The 17,947-nt window shown below is 36.6% G+C and overlaps 1 protein-coding gene across 5 annotated transcripts in view; it reads left to right on the top strand.

Annotated features, from left to right (window-relative positions):
• Nucleotides 1-17,947, top strand: part of PATJ (PATJ crumbs cell polarity complex component) — a 359,628-nt gene that overhangs the window by 219,052 nt on the left and 122,629 nt on the right. For all 5 annotated transcript variants that reach the window (XM_041770677.1, XM_041770680.1, XM_041770678.1 and 2 more), the window contains exon 29: nt 16,526-16,617. In XM_041770677.1, the coding sequence (XP_041626611.1) occupies nt 16,526-16,617 (92 nt within the window). The remainder of the gene's footprint in view (nt 1-16,525; nt 16,618-17,947) is intronic.

Below are 17,947 nucleotides of genomic sequence, written 5' to 3'. Positions count from 1 at the left end.
TTAATTAATTAATTCTTCACATGCATTCACCTAACTTACAACAAACCTATGAAAGTAGGTGCTCTTTTAATCCCCATCTTACAGATAAAGAGACTGAGGTGTGAAGGGGTACAGTCAACATGCAGACATTACCTTTTTTGTTTCTAAAGGCTATCTTCTTAAGTTATTTCATTCTGGATTAATAATGATTCTAAAAAATAGTTGGTGGAGGCACCTGGCTTGCTCAGTCAGTAGAGCCTGCCACTCTTGATCTCAGGGTTGCAAACCGAAGCCCCATGTTGGGCATAGAGCTTATTTAAAAAATAATAAGTGAATTTCTCATCATTTTGTAGTTTTGGTAGATCTAGAATAATGCAGTTAGTCTGGTACTAGTTCAAAATACCTGAGATAGTTTCTCACAATGTAATACCTTGTTACTCTTTTTATCTTCTTAAAACTGAATGCCATTTTGAATTCAATAAAGGAAGAATGCAGTCAGTGAAATTACAGCCATCCCTCAAGAATCAAAGAAGAAAAGTAATCCTTTTTTGAGGTTTTTTCTTGCCCAAATTGAGAACTTCTCTGAACTTCATAACTTAAGAGCTTTCCTCCTCGATACCATTATTAAGTTAAGATTTTCTTTCCAGGCTGCAGGAAATATTATGTAAACCCTAGCTCATATTGGGTGGCTCATTCTTGTATGTGTTTCCTGAGGTGAAGTCTTGGCATTCTACTTCTGCCATTTTGGTTTCTGTCTCTGGCTTGTTAGGGGAAGAGTTTTGGATTATTTAGTCACATTTCGCTGTCTTTAATACTGCTGAGATATTTAGGCTGAAAGTCTGTATTCTTATCTTTTGGAGGAGTGACAATCATTTAATTTTTATTATTGTAGTCCTCATTATCACTACAAAAGCTTTATATGGGATTTCTGTAGTGAGCCACATTATCTTAAAATCAGTGATGAAGTTCATGAAAGAGAAAGTGCCATGGAAGCAGAAAGTAAAAATGAGGATAATAGAAGAAAGATTACCATGAAAAGAATATGAAAAATAGAGATAGGGATGTATGCTGGGGAAGAAAGTTGCCACTTGGAAAGAATAATTGGTTTTTAGGGACACCTGGGTGGCTCAGTGATTGAGGGTCTTCCTTAGGTTCAGGTTGTGATCCTGCATCTTGGAATCAAGTTCCACATCAGGCTCTCCATGGGGAGCCAGCTTCTCCCTCTGCCTGTATCTCTGCCTCTCTCTCTCTCTCTCTCTCTCTCTCTCTGCGTCTCTCATGAATAAATAAAATCTTAAAAAAAAAAAAAGAATAATTGGTTTTTAGTAGTGTATCTCAAGACTCTCCTTTCTGCAGTTTTCCCTCAGCCTTATGTGACATATTAGGATAGTTCTTTAGGCCTCCGGAGTTCTCTGCTTTTTCCAGTTTCTTTCCTTCTTTCCAGACTTGCTCTTTGTCATTATAGTAACCAAAGAAGTACCTCTTTGAAATGTAATTGAGAAAGATACGCTTCTATTTTTTTTAAGTTTTTTTTTTTTTTTTGGTTTCTTTTGTTTTTTGTTTTTTTAATTTGAGAGAGAGACCACACACAAGCAGAGGGAGGGGCAGAAGGAGAGGGAGAAGCAGACTCTCACTGAGCAGGGAGCCCAATGCGGGGCTCAGTCCCAGGACCCTAAATCATAACCTGAGCCAAAGTCAGACATTTGACTGAGCCACCCAGGTGCCCAAGGTATGCTCTTAGATTATTGGAAGATTTTCTTTATATCAGCCTCAACATATAACTTATGTCTGTATTTGGCTCCATTTGCACAATGGAAATTTCTTGCAGTCACTATTCAATCTTAAGGCATGAAATCTGAAAGGAAAGTGTTAATGAGATTCTTATTCCATGTTTGACTTACTAGCAATATCAGACAGCTGCTTAAACTCATCAAAAATATGGTTGTATTATGTGTCTTTTAATTACAGTTTTTAAGAGGAGTCCTAAGATCAGTAATCCAAACTGAAAATCAGACGTTCTACCCAAAGAGTAGCCATGAGCTACTCTCATTATTTTAAGTCAGAAGAATTTATGCATTGCACATCAACCCCAACCCTCCCTCCTACCAGTTTTTTTAAATATTAGTGAAATGCAATAAAAATAATTGCTTATAGGTAACACATAATTGTGTTAGGATATGAAGTGTCTGCTGTTTCTTCAGAACCACCAAATAGTTTGATTGCTAACACAGTTGCATTGTATACAGTAACACAGTTTCTGTTCACTCCACGAACATCCAAACTTCACATCCTTCTTGTTGCTACTCAGTGTATAGCTTAAAATGTCACCCTGCAGTTCTGTACTTGGAGTAGAGTTGGGATTTTTCCCTTAAACGGTTTGTTTAAAATGTTTTACTTTGCATTGGGGAAATTGATATAAATTTTTCCTATATAAACATGTACTGAAAAATAATTTATTGAGAGTGTATGTAAATCCTATGAAGTTTGAGGATTGAAAATCAAAAGGTATTCTAATAGGAAAACTTCTAATAGGTACCCATGTGTCATTTTCCTCTTTAAAAAAAAAAAAAAAAAACTCTTACTGATTTTTTTTGGCATCTGTAGAGTAAGCAGAATGATGTAATGAAATCCTTCTGTATAGCCATCATATAGTTCAGTGGTTGCCCACACTCAGTCACTTGTGTGTCCCCATACCTCCAAATATCCACCCCTATGCAATTATTATTTTTATAGTCAGGTAAAATTTACAAAAAAATAAATGCACAGATCTTCTCTGTATAATTCTGACCACTGTATACACCTGAATAATCCAAACTTCTATCACTTCTGTCTTCCCCAGAAACTTTTCTTATGTACTTCGCCATTGGAACCTCTCCCATCCTGGGAGCTGATACTACATGGATGTTTTGGTTTTTTTTTTTTCCTACTTTCATTAGTTTTTCCTGTTCTAGAATGTCATATATATGGGATCATATAGTATGTACTCTTCTATATCCAGCTTCTTTCACTTTGTATGTCTGTGATTCATCTGTCCTGTTACATGTATTAGTAGTTGGTTACTTTTTGCTGAATAATATTGCTGAATAATATTCCATTGTATAATCACCACAATCTGTTTATCAGTTTACCTGTGAATGGACTTTTGGATGTTTTGCAGAGTTTCAAATAGAGTTGCTAGGAACATTTGTGTGATAGGTCTTTTTGAGGACAGATATTTTCCTTTTTCTTGGATAAATATTAATAGTAAGTTAATGAGACACAGCGTAGTTGTGTGTTAAAAAGAATCTGCCAGCCCCCTTTCCCAAGTAGTTGGGCCATTAAACATTCCCACCAGCAGTGTATGAGCATTCTGGTTGCTCCACAACCTTAGCTCTTCTGGTGGGTTTGTAATGGTTTCTCATTGTGGCTTTAATTTACATTTTCTTGATGACTTATGATGTTGAGTATTTTTCTTCTTTAGCAGCCAGTCAGATTATTTTATAAAGTGTCTGAGCCTTTTCCCCATTTTTAATTAGGTTGTTTGTTTTTTTATAATTGAATTGAATGTAGAAGTTCTTTATATATCCTGGATATTAGTTCTTTATCAAGTGTATGATTTATGGATCTTTCAATCTGTGACTTGTCCTCTTAAGATATCTTTTTATGTATAGAAGTTCTTAGTTTGGATGAAAACATTATTTATTCATGTTTTCTTTTATAGTTACTGTCCTAGTTAAGAATCTTTGTTTATCTCCAGTAATTATAGTAATATTGTCCTATATTTTCTTCTAAAAACCTTATAGTTTTAGCTTTTATGTATAGTTCTGTGATCCATCTTAAATTAATTTTTGTGTGTGCTGTGAGATAAGGGTTGATGGATTTTCTTCCATGTGAGTTCCATGTTGTTCCAGCACCATTTGTTGAAAAGACTTTTTTTCCCTCATTAACTTCCTTTGTACCCTTGTCAACAATGAAATAACCCTATAACTGTGTCTGTTTTTGGACTCTCAGTTCTCTTCTATTAATCTGCCTATCATTCATGCCATTACCACACTGTCTTGATTACCATATCTTTATAGCAAGTCTTGAATTCAAGTAACACTAAATCTTTGTTTTGTTCTTATTTTTAAAAATTGGGATGCCTGAGGGACTCAGCGGTTGAGCATCTGCCTTTGGCTCAGAGTGTGATCCTGGAATCCCGGGATCGAGTCCTACGTTGGGCTCCCTGCATGGAGCCTGCTTCTCTCTCTGCCTGTGTCTCTCATGAATAAATAAATAAAATCTTTAAAAAAATAAAATAGTCTTGGCTCTCCTAGGTCCCTTGAATTTCCAAATGAATCTTAGAAGCAACTTGTAAATTTCTGTTTGTTTGTTTTTAAAAGCCTGCTGGGATTTTGATTGAGATTGTATTGAATCTATAGTTTAATTTAGGGAGGCTAGACATCTTGACAATATTGAGTCTTCCAAATTATGAATGTGAGATCTCTCCATTTAATTATTTTTCTAAAATGTTTCATAATTTTCAGTGTAGGACTTTTTTTTTTAATTTTTATTTATCTATGATAGTCACACAGAGAGAGAGAGAGAGTGAGAGAGGCAGAGACACACACAGGCAGAGGGAGAAGCAGGCTCCATGCACCAGGAGCCCGACGTGGGATTCGATCCCGGGTCTCCAGGATCGCGCCCTGGGCCAAAGGCGGGCGCCAAACCGCTGCGCCACCCAGGGATCCCAGTGTAGGACTTTTAAGTGTATTCCTATGTATTTTATATTAAGTACTTTTTATAAGTCGAATTTTTATCGTGTCATTCTTATTTGTTGCTCGTATATAGAAATACAATTGATTATCATGTATTTGTGTATTGACCTTGTGTCCTATAATCATGCTAAATTAACCTACCAGTTCTAGTAGTTTTTGTTGATTCTGTAGCATTTATGGAGGTAGATGATCATTTCATCTGTGTATAGGGAGTTTTATTTCTTCACTTTCAATCTTTATGATATTTATCCTCCTTCCTTCCTTCATTTTCCTCTCTCTCTCTCTCTCTGTCTCTCTCTCTCTCTCTTTTCCCCTCAATCTCAGAAGCCATTTGGTGTTGGATGATTAAATAACAGCTTAGCTATATGTAGGTTTCTCATACATGCCCTTTATCAAGCTGAGGAAATTCAATTTCTAATTTGATGTGAGGGTTTTCCTTTTAAATCACAATTTGACATTGTATTTTGTCAAGTGCTTTTAGGCACCTATTTATGTTATCTATATATAATTGGGTTTTTTTTTAAGATTTTATTCATTTACAGAGTGTGTGGACAAGGGTGCAAGTGGGAGAAGGGGCAGAGGTAGAGAGAGAGAGAATCCCAAGCAGACTCTGAGCTGAACAGGGAACCCAGTGCACAAGAATTCCAATCTCACTATCCTGGGATTATGACCTGAGCCGAAATCAAGAGTCAGACTTTTAACTGACTGAACCATCCAGGCACTTTCCACTCTTACCTTTTTAAAAGATGTTATTTATTTTGTTTTAAAATGAAATGTAAGTATAACACAAAAGGACACTCACTAAATGGGATAGTCAAAACTCTTTACCCTAATATTCAAAGTCCTTCATTATATGATCCAGCTACATTGAACTACTTAAATAAGTCTTCGAATCAGGTGTGCATTTCCTTCATTCCAATCTTTTGCCAGTGTATTTTATTCACTATACTTCCAGAGACATTTTAAAAACCTAGCCCAACTGTTTTGGCATAAGTTCATGACATTATTTTTGTTATTACCATAAATACCCTTATTTAGATCAGATGTCTCTTCTTTGTATAGATTTTTAAAATTATTTTATTTATTTGAGAGAGAGAGAGAGAGAACACAGTCAGGGTTAGATGCAGAGGGAGAGGGAGAGGCAGGCTCCCCTCAGAACGGGGAGTCCAATGCAGGACTTGATCTCAGGACTCTGGGATCATGACCTGAGGCGAAGGCAGACTCTTGACAGACTGAGCCACCTAGTCGCCCTGTATAGATTTTTTTAAATGCTAACCTTAGGTAATTGGCCTGAAATTCAAAGGTAAAGATGACAGAATGGAAAAACAAGAATATTAGTTATTATTTGTTTAAAATGTACTATTTTTAATAAGAGAGATGGCTTATAATACCAGATACATTTTTTTTTCAGATAAATCCCTTAATCTCTCTTGTCATATCTTAACTGTAAAATGGAAGAGGATTCAGTAGTATCTTTAAAAATCTTTCAAACTTAATGTTCTGTGATTCTGGGATCTAAAATTTTGCTTCTCAAACTTTAGCATGTGACTTAGCCTAAGGAATTTCAGATCTCTATTCTGGCGAACATAAAAGCTATAAATCCTTTCTCAAAAGTTTTACCCAACAAATCTCTTTAGATGTATAAATTGCCCTCGGGATCCCTGGGTGGCGCAGCGGTTTGGCGCCTGCCTTTGGCCCAGGGCGCGATCCTGGAGACCCGGGATCGAATCCCACATCGGGCTCCCGGTGCATGGAGCCTGCTTCTCCCTCTGCCTGTGTCTCTGCCTCTCTCTCTCTCTCTCTGTGACAATCATAAATAAAAAAATAAAAAAATAAAGATGTATAAATTGCCCTCAATGAACTCTGTGAATCAGAATCGCAGGACAGGTTCACCTAAATAACAACCCTGCACCCCATCCTACTAGATGAGGATCTCTGAAGGTGGTGCCTAGGGGTGCTTTTCACTAGTCTGTAGTCCTAGCAAGTCTTCACAAATCTTATTAGGAGTCTAGGTGTGAATTTTTGCTCCTGTCATAGAAGGACATCAAAAGAAGTACCAGGAACCTTTGTAGCCTTATTGTAGAAAATATAACCATTTGTTATTCAGTTCAGATTACACACATTGCGTGAAATAAAATAATGTGCTCAGTGATGTAACTAGTAATTTTGTCAACCAAGTAGCACTGAATGGTGTCCTGGAATCCGCAAGAGGCAAAGGAAGAGAGATCCTTAAATGGTCCATAGTACTTATGGCTCTTTAAACTGAATCTCTCTTTTAAATGTTCAGAGAATGGGATCGAGGTAACTTAGGGGCTGTGGCTAGAAAAATTAGGACAAGAAAATAAGATGATTTCTCAGCTGAATGCTTAATTTTGCATGATATTTAAATATCATAATTTAAAGTTATTTTTACTCTAAATTTTATTGCCCATCCTTATTTTATGTTTCTGGCTATGATTCAAAAGTATTAGGTTGGCAAATAGATTTTAATTCTAATTGATTCCCTAACATACTAAGTTGTCATAAAGATGTTAATTCTTTCTGCTATTTTCTTTGTTAACTCACAGATTACACTTTTTTATGTGCTTCTAAATATTATGGAATCCTAAAAAATTCTAACGGTACAGATAAAAGTAATAATTTTTACCTGTAATACTAGTAAAAAAGGTTTCCTCTTTTACCTTTGTAATACTAGCCCTCTAGAAGTAACCCTTGTCAACTTACCATCTTTCCTATTGGTTTCATGCATTGTCACATACATTGTGCACATGATAGATTTTATTTTATTTTTTTAATTTTTTAATTTTTTATTTATTTATGATAGTCACAGATTTTAAAATTAATGTAAGTAAACAGAATCATATTGTACATATCTTTTTTACTGAATAATGTCATTTATGATTATGATATATATTATTTATATGTCAGTACAAATAATACTATAACCTAATGGTACATATGTCTTTGTGCAGTTGTTTGAATATGTAGTATTAAAAAAACCATCTTCCATGTTATACAGGTTTTTACCTCACGGTTTGTAAGAGGCTATTTCCACACCCCCCACCCCTCCCAACCTAGCAAACACCATATGTAATCAGACTGTAGCCAACCTGACAGATGCAATTTTTTTAATTGAACAAAAAATTATTTACATATCTATCATTCATATTTACATATACCAACATAAGGAAGTGACTGAGAAAGTAGGACTCTAGAGAGGAGGTTTTTAACATTGCCACTTGGATTTTTATCTGCCTTCACTGCTACAGAGTTTAGAATGAGAATTGGGTGCTGGGAAATTATTTTGGAGAGAGAGGAAGGTGGTTGTGCTATAGGTGATTTGAATAAGTATTGAGCACAGTAGCAGGAATCCCATTCCAGCCCCATACCCGATCAGAGGAGGCTTTGGGATAAGGAGATGCAAGTTTGGATTCTGGCTCTGCTGTTGTCTTCCCTAGAATCTTTAGACAAGTCCCCACATTTGAGTCTCAGTGTCCTCATCACCAAAGTGCAGGAGCACCTTCCTTGCCCACTGGTCATGCAGCACAGTGTGACGATATGAGACTCTGTGTGAGACATGCTTTAAATATGTACATGATCTGATCCTGACTCTATAGGACCGATTCACTGACAAGATTTGTGTCAAACTTTTTTTTTCTTTTCTTTTTTTTTTTATTAAAGAGAAGCTGAAGTTGGGAGGAAGGGCATTAGGAACTTTGATGAAGTCCTTTGATGACTGATGAGATTTGTGGCCATGTCTGTGGAAGGGTCAAGGAAAATATTTTGAAATTAAGAGAGGAAGAAATCTGATAACAGAGGGACTTGGATTGGAGCTCTAATTAGATCATTGTATGAAAGAAGCAAACATTAAGTGGAGCATTACTAGTTTGGGGGATGTCTTGACTCATGGCATGTACCGATGTTTTTGGAAGAAGAAATTCCAGGTCAGTGGTCACCTGAGTCCTATTCGCATATGTGACTAACAATGCCACCAATAGAGGTGACTTGTAATGCCTCAGTCTCCTACGGAAACATGATTCCTTTCCAATATTAATGAGCTATTAAGAGGTAGATTATACTTCTGCTTTCATTCACTTACCCTTTCCTATGCCCTGCAGGTAATAGGAAATTATCTACAGGCACCCCCTTCCTTTTGATCAGGTGAACCAACCTGTGGCAATTGGGGCAACTTCCACAGAAACACTAACAATCAGAGCAAAACATAAATGTAATTTTTTTGCTCAATTCCTTGAAGTCAGTATTTTTCAGAATTGTCAAGATTTAGAATTCAAAAGAACATCTTGTTTTCTGAATACATCAAGTTTAGAGAGAGGCAAGCTACATATTACTATTACTCTGCCTTTAGAAGGTATTTCCATTTAATTAGATTTGTTGGAGAGAAAATAAATCTCTCACGCTTAAGCCTTTTAAATGAATCTGTTCCTTTGGGAACATTTTACTTCACAAGAAATAGATTACACTGAAGTTGCAGACCTCATTTCAGCACTGCGTCATTAAACTGAGTCCTTAAAACCTGCTCCTTTGCCCAAAGTATTAAATTATTGGAGCTTGATGTGTATTATTTTGTCTTTCTGAGAAAAAGATTAATGTGACAGTTTATTCAGAAATATTTTTTCATTATAATGAAATTGTTTTCACGTGAATTTCAGTCATCTTCCCTGTTCTGTCCAAGCCTTGCTACCTCTCTCATCTCTTCCTCTCTCCCATCTGCAAAACTGACAGTGGTTTGGAAAACTGATGGTGGTTTGGAAAACAAGTGAGCATCATTCTTCATGGGGGCTAAGTGCCCAAAGTTTTTGGAAAGAGAAAATCTTCTACAAGGTCTTTGAACAGGACCTGGTTACTTCTGTAACACATCGCCTACCCTCCCCAAAGCTATAGTAAAGTACCTGTGGCTCCTAGAAAGACACCTGCAGTTTCCTACCTGCCCATCTTTTCATATGCTTTCCCCTGGTCCTGGTGCTCTTCCTGCCACTCACGTCCTCCCTTGCCTGCTAAAATTCTGTCTATGCCTCAAGACCAACCCACCCATCTCCAAGAAGAGATAATCACTTCTTACTTTATGCCTATATTTATCATATGGCACTGTAATGTTTTGTTTCCAAGACTGTCACTTACTAAAGTACCAGATACTTGAGTGCAGGAACCATATCTGACTGAATAAAGTAATTCCTATAATGTGACTTTCAGAGAATCTGGTATCTAGAATATCCCTGGTGCTCGATACATAGTAGCTGTGGTAATGATGGTAATGAACATTCCTGTGTCCTCATCACTTAGTGACTGTTGAATAAATGAGTAAATGGATGGATATAACATGTCTATTATACTTCTATTGGAAGAAGCAATTGGAATATTTCTTGTTCTGGGTTTTCTATTTTGTGAGGCCCTGTTAATTGGATTTAAAATTTCCCAGGATTAAAAATGAGTTGCTTATCCTATGGCTTTTTTTTAAAATCTCAGATAAATACCCTTAGGAATGTTTTCTAATTGTTAACAGGACAGGCTTTTGGACTTAGATTTGGCTATAAAACTGGCTCTAGATATGTCATTATTGGTTAAATTCCTTAAAATCACTACACCTCAGTTTCTCCATCTGTATAATCAGGTGATAATGCATTCCTCTACTGATTTGTGTGAGACTTAAGTGAAATAATGTATTTAGGATGCATGTATATAGGCAGCCCCGGTGGCCCAGCGGTTTGGTGCTGCCTTTGGCCCGGGGTGTGATCCTGGAGACCCCAGATTGAGTCACACGTCAGGCTCCCTGCAGGAAGCCTGCTTCTCCCTCTGCCTGTGTCTCTGCCTATCTCTCTCTGTGTGTCTGTCATGAATAAATAAAAATAAAATCTTTTTAAAAAGATGAATGTACATGCAGTGTGCCTTGTATGTTGTAAGTTGTTAAATAGTGTTATTACAAAGTAGTAATAAAATATCAATAGAGAAGAACAAACATAAAATCACCTCAAATCCCACCAGACGTATCTTCACTGTTGACATTTAGTAAATACAGAGCTATCTTTAGACTCAGAACTTTTACGTAAATGAAAATAATGTGATCGATAACATGATATATTATCATTTACTTTTTTTCACTCAGTATCTTTTTATAGCAGTGGATCTAGGTCTGTGTCATCCTTCTCTTCCTTTTAATGCCATAGTTTTACATTTATCAGCTTAACAATGGCAAATATAATAAACGTTTTGTTGATGAGTATATGGTTTTTCCATTTTTTCTCTATTATACATATAGCCATGATAGACATTTTGATCATTTTAGGATAAATTTTTAGCAGTGAAATTGTTAGATTAAAAAATTAACATATAGGGGCTCCTGAGTGGCTCAGTCAGTTAAGCATCTGACTCTTGATTTTGGCTCAGGTCATGATCTCAGGGTCATGAGATCAAGCCCCATGTTGAGCTCCACACTTAGCAGGGAGTCTGCTTAAGACTCCCTATCCCCCTCTCCCCATTCATGCTCTCTCTCTTTCTCTCTCTCTCAAATAAAGTATTTGTAAAAAAAAAAAAATTAACCTATAAAAAGATTCATCAAGTTATAAACACTTTTTTTCATGTGTCTTATACTCAATAAAAGAGCTTATTAAAGGAAAAAAGTTAACCTGTAGATTCCATTGTCATGAAATGTAAAATACAGAATATATTTAAAAGTAAAGTAGGGAGAAGGACTCTCAGATTTCATTATCAAGAGTTCTAGTTACCTGAATTCCATCTCAGTTTTCTAATAATAATTTCTCAACCATTCATAATAAATCCTTCTACTTCAATAAAAGAATGGGCAGAGGTGATGGTGTTGAGTATTATATTATAACATGATATTCAAACCTCAAGCAAATCTGTTGCTTGAACTAAATTTTAGTTTTTGTATAATTAATATCTCTAATCCCAGCTTAAGTTAATTAACTTTGACTTCCAATTTGGTAAGTTTTTTAAAATAGATTTAATTGAGTTGCTCTCCAGCATAAATTTATATTCATGTTCAGTTGAACTATGAAAAATTGAGTTGTATTTTTGAATAATTAATTTTATTGAAACAAATCTAATTAAAGACCTCTAAGTGAAAGTTTATGTAGTATAACAAAAGGATTTACATCCATTTACTTTTGCTGAATCTTGCTGTATTAACCCTAATTCTACAAATTATAAAATAAGGCAATTAAGTATCCTATCTTTAGTACCTAACATAAAGGATTTACCTCAAAATAGTGTTTTCTGGATATTTCCTCCCAGTAGCAGAAATCAACCTATGAAGAAAAATATGAATCATATAGAAAACCCATTTATAATATGACTTCTGAGTTTTATAAAAACAGATGTTTCTCATTTGAGGCTATTGTTTTCAATATCTAGACCTGCTGTTATTGTCCCTGAATGATATAACTCATTGAACTGGATATTCAGAATTTAGGAAAAGATGAGCGAATTTACCCATGATAAAATATTAGTGTCCTTCTGGGACCAGGAATCACTGAGCTGAGATTGAAGTTACAGACCGCGTGTAGGATCTCAGAAAGCCCTTTTTTGTCAGTATTCAGGAGAGTAAGCCAAACACAGATAAGAAAACCAGAATTGTAGCTCAAGAGCATAGAAAGCTCTTTTGGACAGAAAGCCTTTTTCCTTTGTCTTTTCCTCCTTTCTTTTCCTTTTGAATGCCAAGATAAGTTACTAAGTGTCTGAGAGAGCATAAGACTTAGGAGATAGAAAGAGATATGTCACTTGAATGTATAAATTAATATATAGAAATAGGCACCACAGATACTCTATGGGTGGAAACTTTTTGATAGCAAAGAACAGAAAATAGTTCAAGGTAATTTGATCAAAAGGGAGAATTTATTTTAATAGTATGGATGTCCCTTCTAGAACCCGGTTACCAGGTTGCCTGGGGGCCTCTGGAAATGATGGCTTTTCCTGCTCCTTCATCCACATGGCCAAGTATGGTCACCTCACAGAAGCTGAGAGATGTAGAGAATCGTTTTGTCTCTCAACGTGCATAAACTGAACTGTCCCAGAAGAAGTAGGACATGTGTTTATCCTTGAAGAGTTCTAGATCGCAGATTTTAAGATAATAGATAATTTAGGTATAATGGGAACACCAAATCAGAACTAAGGATAATTCTTTCCACCAATAAGAATACTATAAAAAATAAAGACATCTCTAAATAAGTTATTACTCTTTTTATATATCATTGAGTCATCTTTGAAAGGAGAAACTTTGGGAAAGGCACTTCTCCATTTACTGGTAGTAAATAGAAAATGATGATGTGGGCAGCCCCGGTGGCTTAGCGGTTTAGCGCTGCCTTCCGTCCAGGGCCTGATCCTGGAGACCCGGGATCAAATCCCACGTCGGGTTCCCTGCGTGGAGCCTGCTTCTCCCTCTGCCTGTGTCTACCTCTCTCTCTCTCTCTCTCTCTCTCTCTCTCTCTTTCTCACCATCTCTAATAAATAAATAAAATCTTTAAAAAAAGAAAATGATGTTTTTCTAATTTCTAGACACTCTGAATGATCACTCATATTCTTAAAGGATAGGAGCAGTATTTGCCCCCAAATGAAATATTTTAATTGTCTTCCTTTGGCATGAGTCAGAAAAAATTAAAATGGTGATCAGTCTAGATATAGTATCTGTACAACAAAAGAAAGCATAATAAGTGTCTACTATTGTTCAGGTTGCAGTTTGTACAAAGACAAAAATATAGTTTTAGGAGATTCCACTTTACATTTAGGACTTCAAAAATCTAGCAGTCAGCTATCAGGCATTTCCTCTTTGCACTGTGATGTAATGCTTGGATTCTGAACTCTGTATCTCAGAGTTCTAGGACCCAAGATGGTAGGTCACCAGCATTCTCCCGTTCCCACTCAGAGTTGATTTAACAGACATCTTTAGAAAAATGACTTTGAAAATCGTCTGATTTTTATGTGCACCATGCAGATGGGACCTCTAGGTGTGCCTTAGGATTATGAGCTTTTAAACAAATAGCTAAATCACAGAGGGCAAATTGCTTAAGCTCATGGAATTCCATAATACCCCAGTTGCTCTGAGATTTAAATGAGATACTGTACCTAAAGAACTTAGCATAATGTTTGGCACCAAGTAAGCACTAGATAAATGATAGCAGTTATTAATTAGAATTAACCTGAAAGACTTCCAGGAGGTGTCGGATGCTTGCTTTTTTGCCTATGCTATACTTAGAGGATATCCTACATCTGTTGTTTAAAGAATAGTGCCCTCAGGGGATCCCTGGGTGGTTCAGTGGTTTAGTGCCTGCCTTCCGCCCAGGGCATGATCCTGGGGTCCCGGGATCAACTCCCACATCAGGTTCCCTGCATGGGACCTGCTTCTCCCTTTGCCTGTGTCTCTGCCTCTCTCTCTCTCTCTCTCTCTCTCTCTGTGTGTGTGTGTGTATCTCATGAATAAATAAATAAAATCTTTGAAAAAAAAAAAAAAACAGAATAGTGCCCTCAGAGAACAGCAGCTTCTCAAAAATAGAAAAAGTGACAGTCTAAAGTTAATTGTGCATAAAATGCATCATACTCTTTCTAATTACTTACTGAATTTTCTCTGGAGTGTGTTTCCTTTAGTGAAGAAATATAAAAACTGCTTATGCAGTTGGAAGCTATATGTGCCTTTCATTTAAATGGTGAAATTATTTTATATTAAATAAGATCTACAAAAACACAAAAGAGATCTTACTGTCTTGGAACTCAGAGAATGTGAATGTGTTATTTCTGAGATCAGAAGAAAGGCTTTGTCTTAAATTTTTAAATCCAGAGATCTGCATTTCCTTTTTTGATTTAATCCAATTCAGTCAGGTTTCCCTCTGTCTTGAGTTTCTTGTTCTGTTCCCAGTCTTGCAGTGCATAACAGCATTTCTCCAGAGGCCTCCAAACCCTGGCAGGAGCAACTGCCATAACAGTAAATGGCACAGTTGTTTGGCACTGGAAAAAACATCCACAGCAAGTAAGCTCTTCCACCTTTCTACAGTTATAGCCCCTGCCTGGATGGTCACAGACAGCACATTGAAGGCCTAACCATAAATTTACTCTGAGATAAATTAAAATGAATGACCCTCTTTCTTCATTCAGGCTGTAATTTTTCCCTCTAAGAATAATAGTACCATACATTGTATTCTATCAAAATGGAAGATCACAGCTAAAAAAGCAAACATATCCATAAACATGAAACAGCCTAATTTTCTGTATATTCAAGCTTTTGCTAAAAAAGAAGACTTTAAAAAGAAAAAATTCTCAATCCCTTTGACGGCAGGCACTAAACTGCTGAGCCACCCAGGGATCCCCTCACAATAGTTTTATGAAGTAAGTGCTTAGATTCCTTTTCAAGAAGCAAAAACCAAGGGGCACCTGGGTGGTGTGGTCAGTTGAGTGCCGACTCTGTTTCGGCTCTGGTCATGATCTCAGGGTCCTGGGATGGTGCCCTGTGTGAAGCTCCATGCTTAGCTTGGAGTCTGCTTGAGTGACTCTCTCTCTCTCTCACTCTCTCTCCTTCTGCCTCTCCCCACTGAGCTCATGCATGCCTGTGTACTCTCTTTCAAATAAATAAATCTTCAAAAAAAAAATACTGAGGCACAGAGATATAGTGTGGAGATCAATGGGTTTCTGGGAGGTTGATAATCTTGGTGAATACAAAAGCTGATAGAATGAGGGGCATAAAGAGGAGGTGGTTCCAGTTTAGTCTCTGCAGCAGGCTTTGATGCGCATACCCACATTAGCCCTTCAAGATGATGGATGAGCTTCATTTCAGACAACTCCATCCTTTGAAGTGTTTATTTCCATACACTTTATCGTTAGAGCGGCTATGACAAAAAACCCTTTGCAGGTGTGTCTTGAAACACAAAATTTCAGAGACGTCAAGAACAAATGCAAGTTACAAAAAGTGGAAGTCTGTTTTTTTACTATTCCTATATAGTGTACTATTCTTCCCCTTAAATAGAAAATTTCAAGGCCTCAGTTACATTGGGACAGTATAGATTACTAAATACTTATTAAAGAGACAGAAGGAGAAAAGGCAAAAACTGTGTGAGCTATTATCAGTTGGATGAAATAAAAGATTAATTATGGCTATCATCATAGTTTTCAGTGGAAAAACCTGGAGTAAAAAAAATTTAGAATGTAAATGTTTTTAAATCATGTTTAGCTGAATTCAATCTAGTTAAAAATCCCACCACTTCTTGGGTAAGAGCAGATGGCTCATTGATTGTGTATAGTAAAATGTTTCCGTGCAGTTGACCTAAAATATGATTTAAAATGGGGATATAGTATTTACCTCCTCTGGAGTAACAAGATTTATGCTTTGTAATAACCTTGACACATTTACAGAATCATGTTTAATGGGCCCTCCAGAACTCTGGTGAATACCACAGTTTGGTCTGTTTTCTACATTTTTAGAATCTGGAAAAGCTCTAGGAAATAGATTTCCCATAAAGTTTTGGCAGTTAGCTCAACTACTGTTTTCTAGAAGTTTACCAAAAGAGTCAAGGACTAGATATTTTTTATTAACTGCATTCAAAACTGAATTTAAAAGATGATAATAGGTGTTTAGAATTAGTATTTGAATCTGTACTATAGAGAATATTAAGATTTTTAGCATTAAAGAGTCCTACATGGACCCACCTAAAAAAATGAATGGACTTCATTGATAATTCCAAGTATATATATATACACATCTGTTTGCACAAATGTACAAATACATACATGTATTTTTATACAAACTATACATATTGCATTTTTACAAGTGTGTTTTATTTTTTCCCAAATAGATAAACAATCAGATCCTGTATGGAAGAAGTCACCAAAATGCATCTGCCGTTATTAAGACTGCCCCATCAAAGGTTAAGCTGGTTTTTATCAGGTAAGATAGATATACATCTGGTTTTCTAAAATCTAAGATTTTTTCTGGAGATACATTTTATAAGACCATCTTATCTTTGGTTTGTCTAACAAAATCACTGTATCCTAACAATACATTTTCTTTTTTTAACCGTTACTTTAAGGAAAATAAAGATTGTTCTAGTTTTGAGGTTTTCTTGTTATGTTTCATATGATTGAATTAGTGGTTGAGACTAGTATTTGTATTCGATTTTTATAATTTCTTCCCCTGCTGGAGCTGATTGTCCATTCTATAGAAACTTCTAGCTTCCTTTCCTCCTGTCACTGTCATGTGGTATATTTGCTGACTCATTAATGTCTATATTAAAGAATAGGGAGGAAAACAGAACTCAGGAACATTTTAGAAGCTTCAAAGTAAGAATACTGGTGAGAGGGCAGCCCCGGTGGCTCAGCGGTTTAGCGCCGCCTGCAGCCCAGGGCGTGATCCTGGAGACCCTGGATCGAGTCCCACGTCGGGCTCCCTGCATGGAGCCTGCTTCTCCCTCTGCCTGTGTCTCTGCCTCTCTCTCTCTCTCTCTCTCTCTCTCTCTCTCTCTCTGTGTCTCTCATGAATAAATAAATAAAATCTTAAAAAAAAATACTGGTGAGAAATCCAGAGGGGAGTGGATATGAGCTTTGCTCTCTAGAGTCGTGTGGTATGTTTGGGGTTCCACATTTTTCCATACCTGCCTGGTACCTGACTGTGTCCTTTTGGCTTAAGTAAGTCAGAATTGGGAATTGTCATTGGTGGTAGCTATTGTTCCCTCTTCAGCAATGGAATGTTTGATTCCTTTTATTGGACCGAAGTGACTGATGAATCTGAATTACCAGCACATGATGTAACTAATCCTGTATGTTAACTGTTGCTCTATTTCTTTTCCTTCTGAGTCTCAGGTATCAGCTGTAAAATGAAAATAATAAAGCATCTACCCCATTCATTGTGATATGTCAAAAATTTTAAATGTTGAATGTACTCTTTCACATGGAGTAATGACTGAAAGAGTGTTACCTGGCATTGCCAGAAGTTACAAAATTAGAGTTAGATGCTGAAAACATGAGCAGACCTGAGGAAAGGGCAGCACTCAAAGAGATGAAGGTGCCCATTGACAGAAATCCATGGAGGCTTACAACTTGCAGAGTGTCCTGTGAAGGTTTCGTGAGCACATACAGCACTCACCAGTGTCTGCACTTCATGCTCAACATGTGGTGGCAACTGCTACAGGTGCTGTCCTAAGCATTGCTTACCTCTTCAGCACGGGCGGGACCTTTATTACCCATGCAGGGTCATCCCAGTTTAAAGAGAGCAAAAGGAA

The sequence above is a fragment of the Vulpes lagopus genome, chromosome 10 (genome assembly GCF_018345385.1).
Source record: "Vulpes lagopus strain Blue_001 chromosome 10, ASM1834538v1, whole genome shotgun sequence".
Classification (NCBI taxonomy): Eukaryota; Metazoa; Chordata; class Mammalia; order Carnivora; family Canidae; genus Vulpes; species Vulpes lagopus.
This window is presented reverse-complemented; position numbering and strand designations above follow the sequence as displayed.